The sequence below is a fragment of the Mus caroli genome, chromosome 17, assembly GCF_900094665.2.
Source record: "Mus caroli chromosome 17, CAROLI_EIJ_v1.1, whole genome shotgun sequence".
Classification (NCBI taxonomy): domain Eukaryota; kingdom Metazoa; phylum Chordata; class Mammalia; order Rodentia; family Muridae; genus Mus; species Mus caroli.
In genome coordinates, this window is record NC_034586.1 from 70,105,568 (window position 1) to 70,117,033 (window position 11,466).

At 37.3% G+C, this 11,466-nt stretch overlaps 1 protein-coding gene across 4 annotated transcripts in view; it reads right to left on the reverse strand.

The window, feature by feature from the left end:
* Nucleotides 1-5,464: 5,464 nt before the first annotated feature.
* The window catches only part of Memo1 (mediator of cell motility 1), a 102,517-nt gene continuing 96,515 nt past the window's right edge, over nucleotides 5,465-11,466 (reverse strand). Inside the window, exons 9-11 of one of the 4 annotated variants that reach the window (XR_003835272.1) lie at nucleotides 10,679-10,946; nucleotides 7,904-8,015; nucleotides 5,465-7,507 (exon numbers count right to left, since the gene is read on the reverse strand). Coding sequence is in view for 1 of the 4 variants with exons in the window: in XM_021186335.2 (XP_021041994.1) it covers nucleotides 10,815-10,946 (132 nt within the window). In the remaining 3 variants the exon portion in view is untranslated. Of the gene's footprint in view, nucleotides 7,508-7,553; nucleotides 8,016-10,323; nucleotides 10,947-11,466 lie in introns of those variants that run through there. The other 3 variants (XR_003835270.1, XR_003835271.1, XM_021186335.2) reach the window with 3 other exon arrangements.

Below are 11,466 nucleotides of genomic sequence, written 5' to 3' on the forward strand. Positions count from 1 at the left end.
TCGAGGCCAGCCTGGTCTACAGAGTGAGTTCCAGGACAGCCAGGGCTACACAGAGAAACCCTGTCTCGAAAAACCAAAAAAAAAAAAAAAAAAATAGGCCCTTGAGCTGGGAGTGATGGCTCATGCCTTTAACCTCAGCACTCAGGAGACAGAGGCAGGCAGATCTCTGAGAGTCTGAGACCAGCCCTACCTCAAATAGAAAGGAAATGGGGGTGGGGGGAGAAGTGGGGAGAGAGAGAGAGAGAGAGGGAGAGGGACTTCTGAAAACAAAAGATTTCTCACATAAATGGGCGATAAGCAAATGAAAGGGTGTGCAGTGCACTGGGTGGCAGAAAGTCAGGGACTAAAGCTGCAGTGAGATCCTTCCTGCCTGTGTGGTGTGGATGGCAGTCGCAGGGAAAACAGCAAGCAAACTGGAGTGGATCCCATGCCTACACTCAAATAGGGCAGAGACTAGTGGACCTGCAGGAGGTTTGAGGTCAGCTGATCTGCATAATTCCAGGCCAATCAGCAAGATATCTAAAAAGGCCCAAACCAAACCAAACAATAAAAAACACCAGAAGAAAAAGAAACAAATCACCAACAAAAGCTGTTGAGAGAATGGTGGGTATAAAAAGGATCCTGAAGTGCCTCGGGTAACGTGAAGTACCCATTCCGTATGGAAAGCAGGAAGTCCTTAAGAAAACAGAAATAAAAACAGACCTCCCTCCCGCTATGCTACTTCCAGGTGTTTACCCAGAAAACCTAGATCTACACATCTCAGACAAGGTTTACTGTAGCACTAGTCACAAAGGCTAAAATGTGGAATTGATTTAGGTGCCCAACAAGAGATAAAGATACGTGGCATAAAACACAACTGATTTTTTTCTAAATCATGAAGAATGAAGTTACAGCTATAGAGACCCACAGCCAAACAATAGGTGGAACTCAGGGAATCTTGTGAAAGAGGGGCAGGAGGATTGAAAGACACCACAAGAAAACCTACAGAATCAACTAACCTGGGTCCATAGGGGCTCACAGAGACTGAGCCAACCAAAGAGCATGCATGGGAAGAACCTTGGCTGCCTACATCTATGTAATAGATTTGAGGCTTGGTCTTCATGTGGGTCCCCTAACAACTGGAGCAGGGGCTGACTCTGACTCCGTTGCCTGCCTTCGGACCATTTCCCTTACGTGGGCAGCTTTGTCTAGGCTTAACAGAAGATGCTCCTAATCCTACTGCAACTTGAAATGCCAAAGAAGTCTTCCCCTTTTCTGAAAAAAAAGGAATGGAGGGAGGGAAAAGGGGAAGAGAGGGAGGGACTGGGAGGACAGGGAGGGATGTAAAGAAAAAGAAAAGAAAAATTATAACAATACTTTAAAAAATGAAGTTATATCCTTTATAGAAAAATAGACCAGAGATAAATCATGTTAAGAGAATTAAGTCAGTCAGAAAAAAGATTTAAAAAAAAAAAAAAAACTGTTCTTGGTTTATAGGTTTTATATAGATTAGAGTTTATGAATGTTAAAGATACCACACACACACACACACACACACACACACACACACACACACACGACGTATAAAGTAGAATCAAACTGCCTGTGAGAGAAGGAGATACAGACTATTCTGGACTGTTTTTCAGAAGTGATTAGAATGGTCACATTAGACACTTAACATTGCTAACACCACATTTAGCCTCCAGCTAAGTTTCTTAAAGCACATTTTCCTACTTTTAATGAATGTTATCTAATATTTCATATAGAAAGGATTTAATGTTCAGGAAATGAGCTAAACTCCGCAGATGGGTTTAATTCACATGTGCTTCTTACCAGAGCTTTGGTTTCCCACAATGGGAAACTTTGAAATGTCAAAAACTTACCTATGAATTTTGTAATAAATCAAGTAGATGTTTCCATAATATGCCTAAAGAGCAACAAGCTGTTTCTCTACTAGCACAAGTACGTGTGCAAAGCAGCAGTGGGTTTACCAACTACAGGCTTGTCCCAATGTGTCAGTGTGGGCTCTGAGGAAGGGCTAGGGTAGGCATTGTCTTAAAAGCAGTTTGACATGTTCCAGGAGAAAAGCAGGTTTCCTCCTTTAATTAAATTCAACTGTTTTTCCTAGATTGTATTACCTAGCTCATCTTTAACCATTCTGACCAAAAGCCTCAAAGTCAAGAAATATCCTATCATAAATTCAAAAGCACATAATAGAACCTCAAAGGGTCAAAGGCAAATAAAAACAGCTATTCAATATTCTCTGGTATTTCTAATGAAAGACAGACAGACAGACAGCTCTAACACACCAGGAAAACCAATTACAATTTTTTCAATGTTCTCATGGTTAAATGTGTGTTACCTTCTTAGGATGGTAGAACTAAACATTTACTTAAATTTCATCTATCTTCTCAACTGGAAAACAAAATCAATATAGTAGACATGAGACATATATAATAAATTTTACATAGTAAAAAAACCTATTAACAACATAAATACAAACTCCCTACATATTCTTTCAATCACTATAAAAATCAGAATTATAATTTTTTAAAGAGGCAAAGGCAACACAAAAAATAACAAGGTACAACAGTACATATAAAACTTAGAATTGACTCAGTAGCCCTCTTCTGTTCTTTTTTGAACCTGCAGTATTTTGTAAAGATTTATTTTTATTCTGTGTATAAATGTCTGTAATCTACCACATGCACTGTGTGATGACTATGAAGGCCAGAAGAGGGGTCCAGTTATAGGCAGGTCTGAGTTGCCACATGGATGCTGGAAACTAAGCCAGGTCCTCTCTATGAGAGCAGCCAGCGCTCATATCCTCTACATCATCTCTATAACCCCTTCAATGGCCTTTAAATTAAACGTAGAGCTTACTAGATTTCTAAAATCCATATTCCTTTATCTTTTATAAGCCCATAGAAAGTCTCACTAAGGTCACAGAATAAACTTTAAGAACTGTTTAGGCACTAAGCTTACCATCACAGTTACTGCACAAGGCTAGGCCTGGTCCTTGATTATGGAAAAACAGCAGTGAGTGATGTGAAAACTGCACCCAACTGCCACCTACTGTCTGAATGTGACCAGACTGAGCTCCTTGTTCTACTTCATTTCAACCAAATCTCCCACTTTGTTCACACTTAAATCCACAAAATACCTTTTTAAAAGCACATGTAGAAAGATTTCTAGAGTTCTAAATTTGAGTCTTTCTTATTATAAAATTAAAGACAGACTCAGAGATAAGGATTCAAAGATAGAGGCTTATGTGGGAGATCCCAGTAAATGCCCATAAAGGAATGGAAGTGTCAGAGAAGGAAAAAAGGAGGGGGGTGGCGTAGGGGGAGGCAGGCAGAGACAGACAGACAGACAGACAGACACACTGACTTGCTGTGAACAATAAGGACCAGTCCTCTTCTGGGAACTCTACAAGACAGCATGGACCATACCTCCAAACCATCCAGAAAAACAGAACGCCTGGAAGCATCACCCACCAGTCCCCACACACCTCCAGCTAAGAGCCATTCCCCAGGTACTATTTTCCCAACACCTTTAATTAGTTCTGTAGATAGCTAAGAAACACCAAGGTAGAATGCAGGTACTTGCAGAACACTTTATTAAGACTAGAATGGCTGAGAGTTAGGCATCTGCCATCAAAACTCACTAAGACTCATACACAAAATTTCTATCATCATCCTATATTACATAAAAGTGGTATTGTTGAGCTGGAGAGATGGCGCAGCAGAGGCTCTGGGTTCAATCCCCAGCCCCCACATGGCAGCTCACACCTGTCTGTAACTCCAGTTCCAGGGGACCTCACGTTCTCACACAGACATGCATGCAAGCAGAACACCAATGCACAGGAAATAAAAATAAATTATTTTTAAAAACTGGTACTGTTGTATGTAAGCACTAGAATAGAACTCAAAAATTGTAAAGTAATTCCCCAATAAGAGAATATAAATATGTGTAGTTATTTGAGCCCACAAAAAGAAATCTACTTTTATAAGTTGAGGAATTTCTATAATTTTCATCGTATCTGCAAAACTCCTTACTTTCTAAATACAATAGCTTACAACAAATAGCCACTGCTAAAAACAAAATATGGACTACGGTATAGCACTCAAACAGAACTAAAGAACCAGAACCAGACTCCTGTCCTAGCTATGTTGTGGGAAGGGATGCTCAATAGCAATTTTCCAGGAAACCAAAGCAGCTCCCCTGCAAAGCTGAAGTGGACTCCCACTACTGCAGTGTCCTTCCACTGCACACACACCTGGGGACACTGGGCATGTAGCCAAAGCCACTGTAATTAACTTCCAACATGCCCGAGCACCATGAAATACGGAACACACCATGGGACAGTGCTTCAGAGCACAGCAAGCAGGGCTCTAGGTACCCAGGACAGCTAACATCACTTAACACCATCTGCAACTCCACAGACTTTAAAAATATCAGCTCTACCCTCACGGTTTAGTTCGAAGCTTGATTTCAGTAGCTAAACTCAAAAATTGGAAAAAGCTTCCAATTAAAAGGTTTATACCAACCTAGATCATTGAAAACACTTTATTATATTGTTTTCTTCTCCATCTTTCAAGTTTCAATTCACTTAAATTGAACGAGCAACAACTGAATGTTTATTTTGGCCCATATTCAAATAAATTTCAAATAAAAATTCTCAAAAAGAATTCCATCTATAAAAAATTAAGTTTAAAGTACCTTTATTAAGACTGATTTTACAGTTTTTAAGTACTTAATTTTAAAACACAAAATTCTGTCAATATATTCTACTTTGTTTTCATTTTTTTTAGTTTTTATTATTTAAACATTTAACATCATATTGAGTTCAGGAATTCAGAATAAAAGTGAGTAAGTTTTAAATATTTTTCAGAATTTAATGTTGGCAGATCTAAACATCAGAACTCAGGTCTCGCTTATATGGTTGAATATCGTTGGCCTTCAACTACTTTTTAATAACGGCATTTATGTTCTCTTTGGTTTCATTATTTGAGTAACAGAGATAATATACACAATCCTATCAAAGTTACAAACTCAACTTTGCACCTGAATATAACTTATTAACCAAAAAACTATAAATGCAATATATTATGGCTTTCAAAATCAGAAGAACTGGTTCTGAATTTCTTCCTATTACTTTGTAAGGTAACAGCCAAAACCTTCTACTAACATTAAAAATGAGGGGGGGGGGCGCTGGTGAGATGGCTCAGTGGGTAAGAGCACCCGACTGCTCTTCCAAAGGTCCAGAGTTCAAATCCCAGCAACCACATGGTGGCTCACAACCANGTAAGAGCACCCGACTGCTCTTCCAAAGGTCCAGAGTTCAAATCCCAGCAACCACATGGTGGCTCACAACCATCCGTAACGAGATCTGGCACCCTCTTCTGGAGTGTCTGAAGACAGCTACAGTGTACTTACATATAATAAATAAATAAATCTTTAAAAAGAAAAATGGAGGTGGGGGCACACAGGAAGGAAAGAAAAAATAGAAAAACAATAGACAACCCAGTCTGAAATCACCAGTCAACCCTGGAATAAATGGTATTAGAAACATCAACCTCTAAGAATTCAGATACAGCTAAGCAAACACACTCCATCCATACCAATTTTAAAGAGGCCAAGGTCTCAGGTGCCACACTACTGGGTGAACATTTATAAAACAGGACAGCCTCTAGTGCTAATATTGCATGCAATGAGATCCTATTTATAGGCATATGCTGGCCACAGCAGGAAACTGACTTGAATTAGTCTGCCAGCTGCTGCTACTTCCAGTAGTACTTTGACACTGTCCAGCTCCTTCAGTTGAGTACACTCTCCTGACACAGCTTTCAGTTGAGTTCACTCTCCTGACACTGATGTGGCTCTTCTTCAGTGTGAAGAAGTACTTGTTTGAGAAAGCAGCCATTAAAACTCAAACAACTTCAATTTGTGTTAGGAACTGGTAAAATTTTGCTTTCTATTGACATCTTTACATTTAAAGAATTAGCCTAAGATTCTAAGCATCATTTTAACAATTTATAATCTGTTAAAAGTATATGTTGTTTAAAAGGCATTTTGATTTGAAATATAAATGAAGTTATATTTAACTACAGTAATTCCATTGGCTTTTGTCCCTATAAATGTATGTGTATATACACACACAATTATTCATAAAACATTTTCAATAGGTATCACTGCTACTTTGAGAATCACTGATCTAATTTTTGTTTGCATGTCTCCAGTGATCTGATGAGAACATAGCAAATTTTTAACACCAGAAATTTTCACATATTCCACGTAACACAGACCAGGAACGTATGCTTCTTACCCCTCTTTTCTCTGGAGCTAAGTCTCACTACATTACCTTGGCTGCACTGGAACTTGCTAAGTGCCCCAAACTGGCCTATAATTCACGAAGATTCAGTTGTCTCTACCTCCCACAGGCTGGAACTAAAGGCCAAACAAAACAAAAAACAAAAACAAAAACCCACCTTAGATTAATAGAGAACAATTCTAATCCTCTTGAGTGGCAGTTACACAAATGTTCCAAGACTGCTTCTTAAATTTACTCTCTTCAAAAATAAATGCCAACCTATTTCCATCAACCACTTCATGTTACACATAGGCCTTTCTGTTTCTCTTCCTGTGTAACTCTTCAGTCTTAATACAATGATGTACAATTTCCAGTCTAAACAGCATTGTGTATGTGGGGTAGTAAGGCTCCTCTGTGTGTTTCTAATGACGGTAGTTATTCTGAAAACTGAACATTTTGAAAATGCCAAGGTCTATAGAGCTGAGAGTACCACTTGACAGGTGTTCTGTGACCCTCAGTGACAAAATAGTAGTACAACTAAAATTATTTGAATTAAAATTTTCCGCTGGGTAGTGAAGGCCCACACTTTGAATCACAGCACTGGGGAGGCAAAGGCAGACAGATCTACAAGTTCTAGGACAGCCTGGGGGCTATTTAAAAACAAACAAACAAAAAAATTTGCCTCAAAAATTAAACAAAACAAAATCTCTTCTTTATTCTGAGTTTATTAGAGATCACTGTTTCAATAAAATGAGAGTTAACATAAAAGGGGACGTTTTCAAGTCTTTATATGGCAAAAGCCAACAAATCATATTAAACTTGTCTTGTGTCCTTAAATATGCAAAACTGTTCATTTGTGTCAGACCTGGTGATGCACACCTATAATCCCAACACCACGGAGGTTGAGGGCAGCCTTGGTTACACAGCAAGGCAAACAACTCATTACTTTCATTCCTGATTAGTTTACAGCAGCAAAGAAAACTCAATGAACTTCATTCAGCAAATACAAGGACCTCAAGGTGCTTTTACATCAGTCTCCAAGAGTTCCAAATGTCCCCTACTGTCCACTTACCTGTGTAAACATTCAGTAAGAAATCCAGCCGCTGACACCGCATCGAATTAAGAAGACTCACAAGGCAGGAACGCACAGCCGTCTGTGGCAAACTACTGCTAAATTGCTGGCCAACTTTGAACTACAAATGAATTATATACCATCTAGGATAAGAAACATTAAATTATGGTCTGCAGGCCAATTTCAGCATTCCACCTTAGTATAAATTAATTTTTTATGAAACATATATACATGTGTTTTGTTACATGTTGTCTATGGCTATTTCTGTATTCCAATGGCAAAGGAGAAGAGTTCAGATCAGAGACCATTGTAAGCATATAAAATAATTCACTGGGCCCTCACAGAAAACATCTGCCAACCCCCTAATCTAGGGGAATGAACTACATGCTTCCAAAGCAAGCTATGGTAACTATATTAATAGCCAGTGACTGGAGCTCAGTACCACCCATACTGTAACAGATAAATACAGGCACTGGACAGCTCACTGGGGCTCTACTCTTGCAAGGACTTGTTGCTTCCAGGACAGAGTGCTCACTCACCTGTTCACTTAACTTATCTCTAGAGGAACATTTCCTAAGAACTTGACTACTGGGAGAGTAGGGGACTCCATGACTATGCATTTTTGTGCGATCTAAGGTAAACAAAACGTTGCTGAAAATAATACAAAGAAACTGTATTATAGAACCAGACAATAATTTCTTTCACATTTTATACTTGAAATACAAAACTGTTAAAGGCACTTAAAATAGGAAGGCTAAGTCCAATAATTTAGATGATACTTTCATTTAATAAAGTGAACTAATTTCCACTTTCTCTGAAATAACAAGCTTTTCACTTTGATTTTCATATGTAGAATTGAAATAAAAATATCCAAACTAATCACGTACCAATTTAACATGTGAAGCCAAAATCTATTAAAAACTAAAGTTGCAAGGAGGTCATCTGCACACTGTACAGATGTACAGTCAATACGGCGTCAATACGGCGTGAAAACACCAGTTCAGAGGTTAGTCAGGAGCAGAGACAGAACTAGAGTTAGACAACACTACCAGTTAACAACTGTTTCTACTCCAAAACAAGTAATTTTTTAAAAATGATTGCTCATATTCTAAGAAAGGACAAGCTGGGGTTGGAATACCCTAGGTTTAAGAGAACAGTACAAGCTAGACATATCGTACTGCATGCCTGCAATCCCAGCACTTGGGAAGAGGCAGGAGGATCATTCATGAGTTTGAGGCCATCCTGGGCTACACAAAGTTCCAGGTCTCAAAGCAAATAAACAAACAAAAATGTGCAGTATAACACACTCCTAGAACTAGACGTCTCTTTAATGTTGATTTTCAAAAAACCATTCTAAATTTATAAAAGACAATAAATGATTAATTCGAAAGTCTTTAAAAAAGAAACAATTACTTGCTTAACAATTTTTCAAAAATTAAAAGAAATTATGCTGATGAGGGGGTGCTGTTAATTTGATACAATCTATTGAAAATATAATTTGGCATATTTTTAAAGGGCCTACAAAATCATCAAGTAAACCATTTATTTCATTTTCATGATTATATCCTATAGACTGAGTCTAATTTACACAGAATGTCCGTACTATTATAAAATTGAGGAAAATTAGAAACAGCCTAACATCCAAAGAGAGAACTATTTTCATACAGTATAGCATATTAGGCAGCCATTTTTAAAATAGTGTTTTCAGAGACACAGGTAGTAGGTACTTAGGATAACAGGGCATAACCCAAATGTATGGGCACTAAAATCTCAATTCTGTGGTTGTGCGCTCACACACACACACACACACACACACTCTCATAAAAAACACAAGGACTATAAGTAAATACAGAAAAACATTTAACAGTGTTATCTCTGGGATAGTGAGATTGTAGGTAATAGATTTTTTCTTCTGACTTTTCAGTATTTTCAAATTTTATACTCAGAAAACATTATTTTAAAAATTCACTATTGTCAATTCAGAAATTTTTATAATCTGTATTAAACAAGAAATAAATATTTATAGTACTCAAAAGCGTTTCTAAATAATGGAAAATAAAACACTGATGTATAATAGTATATTTCCTACATGTATAAGTAGGTAAATTTTAAATCTAAAAGGTAGTATTATTTTCTCCCATTCTTGAGAATAGAAAATTGATATTTAATAAGTAAGGAACGTAAATCTCCAAAAGAAAATTGGTGCAAGGCATCGAAAGCTTGTGCTACTCGGGTATAACACTGAAGACAAACACTCTCCAATGTTATAGAAACATCCAGTGTTGTTAAAACAGGGATAATGAACAACATGCATGATGGCTTAATGAGTTAACACTTTTCCTCCCCAAAATGACTAGAATAAATCTATGATAAAGAAATACAACACCATACCATTATTTTAGTTGGAAGAGCCGCACCAAAAATCATGCCCTCCCCAAACAAATTTTTTGCAGGACTATCAGAAGTCCAATAGGCCTTGTTACTAATATTGTTAATGATTTCTTGCTAAAAATTCAAGTGAAAGAGTTAAATTGCTTAAAGCAATAAAAACAAACAAACAAACAAAAAACCACAGTAGTGATGGTCTGCAACAACTTGAAACACAGCTAATGACACTCTTCAATGTCTTCATGTGCAGACTACCGAACACAGTCATTGAAGGAAAGGAATAAATCTACTTGTTTTAAAGCATCCTTGAATTTATATTGTAGTACAATATAATAATGACATGAGGGTATGTCACACACAAAAATGCAATGACTATAGTTTTGAAAGTTAACTTTAAAATATGACTATAATTTCTGTGATTTAAAAAAAATCACATAAATGTAAAAATAAAATACATTCTAACATTATTACATAGAATCTGAGGCTTGCCATTTTAACAAAAATTCTGAGATAGAATTAATAAAAAACAATTTCCATTTATACCACAAAGCAATAAGTTTAAATCAGACTATTTTGAGTTGTGTAGCCCTTTATTAGCAACTAAAATAGAAGGTATCTGTTGTACAACATGGGTAGTAATTGTCTATAACTGGAGATTTCTTATATTCTAATACAGATCATTTATAAATGCAATTTCTTTTATTAAAAAGCTTCCACCCTTTGTCTGTGTACAATTTGCAAAACTATTCTGAAAGCGGAATATATGTGCATGAGTCTGCAAAGAGTGCAAATTTCAGATATGCTAAATGCTTTACAAGTCACTGTGTGCCAATTTGGGCAAATATTTTGATTCCAGCCTTCCTTCCACTGCCTCAAACTAGAAAGCATTTTTAAAATGAGTTGAAATTAAGGAGGACTACACCTACTAGAAAAGAAGAAGGAGTTCTATTAGTCTGAGGTTTCAGAATCCCCCCACACCAGAACCAACATCTTGGTAAAGGCTAGGCTGGACCCTGGACAGAGTACGAGTCTGTGCAGGTGGCATCCCTGAGGATCGGAGCTTCAGTGGACCGTGAGTGCTCCAGCTGCGTAACTGACTGAACTGTCTTGCCAGCTTCTACACTGGCTTGACTGGGCATAATTCAAAAAGGAAAAGCTCATATTCATTCCATTCTTCTGAAGCTCTGTGATAGCCTAAAAAAAGAAAAAGATGATTATGACAGACATCATAAAAAACCAGATCATTGCAAATGTCAGGTGGTTTGCCAATCAACTTGAAATGTATATTTAACTCACAAGTATAAAAGGTACACTCTAATTTATACTTTAACTGTATACTGGTTCATAAATTCTTTCATTTAAAAAAAAAAGCTCTATTTCATTCAATTCAGACTTTAGGAAATAAGTGCAGCTTATTCTAATATAAATTCCAGAAATTAGAGCAGGCTGGCCTCAAATCACAGAGATCCACCCACCTCTGCTGGGATTAAAGCCTGTCTTCTCCTGACAATCTTTAAAATTGTTTAAAAGAGGAAAAAAATACAATCTATCTTGCATTATTAAACCACAAGGACCATTCATTTAATTTCTGATAGTGACTAAAACATTAATGAGTATATGTAACCCAAGTCTGCCCATCCATACACACACACACACACACACACACACCACACACAGACACACACCACACACACACACCACACACACACACACA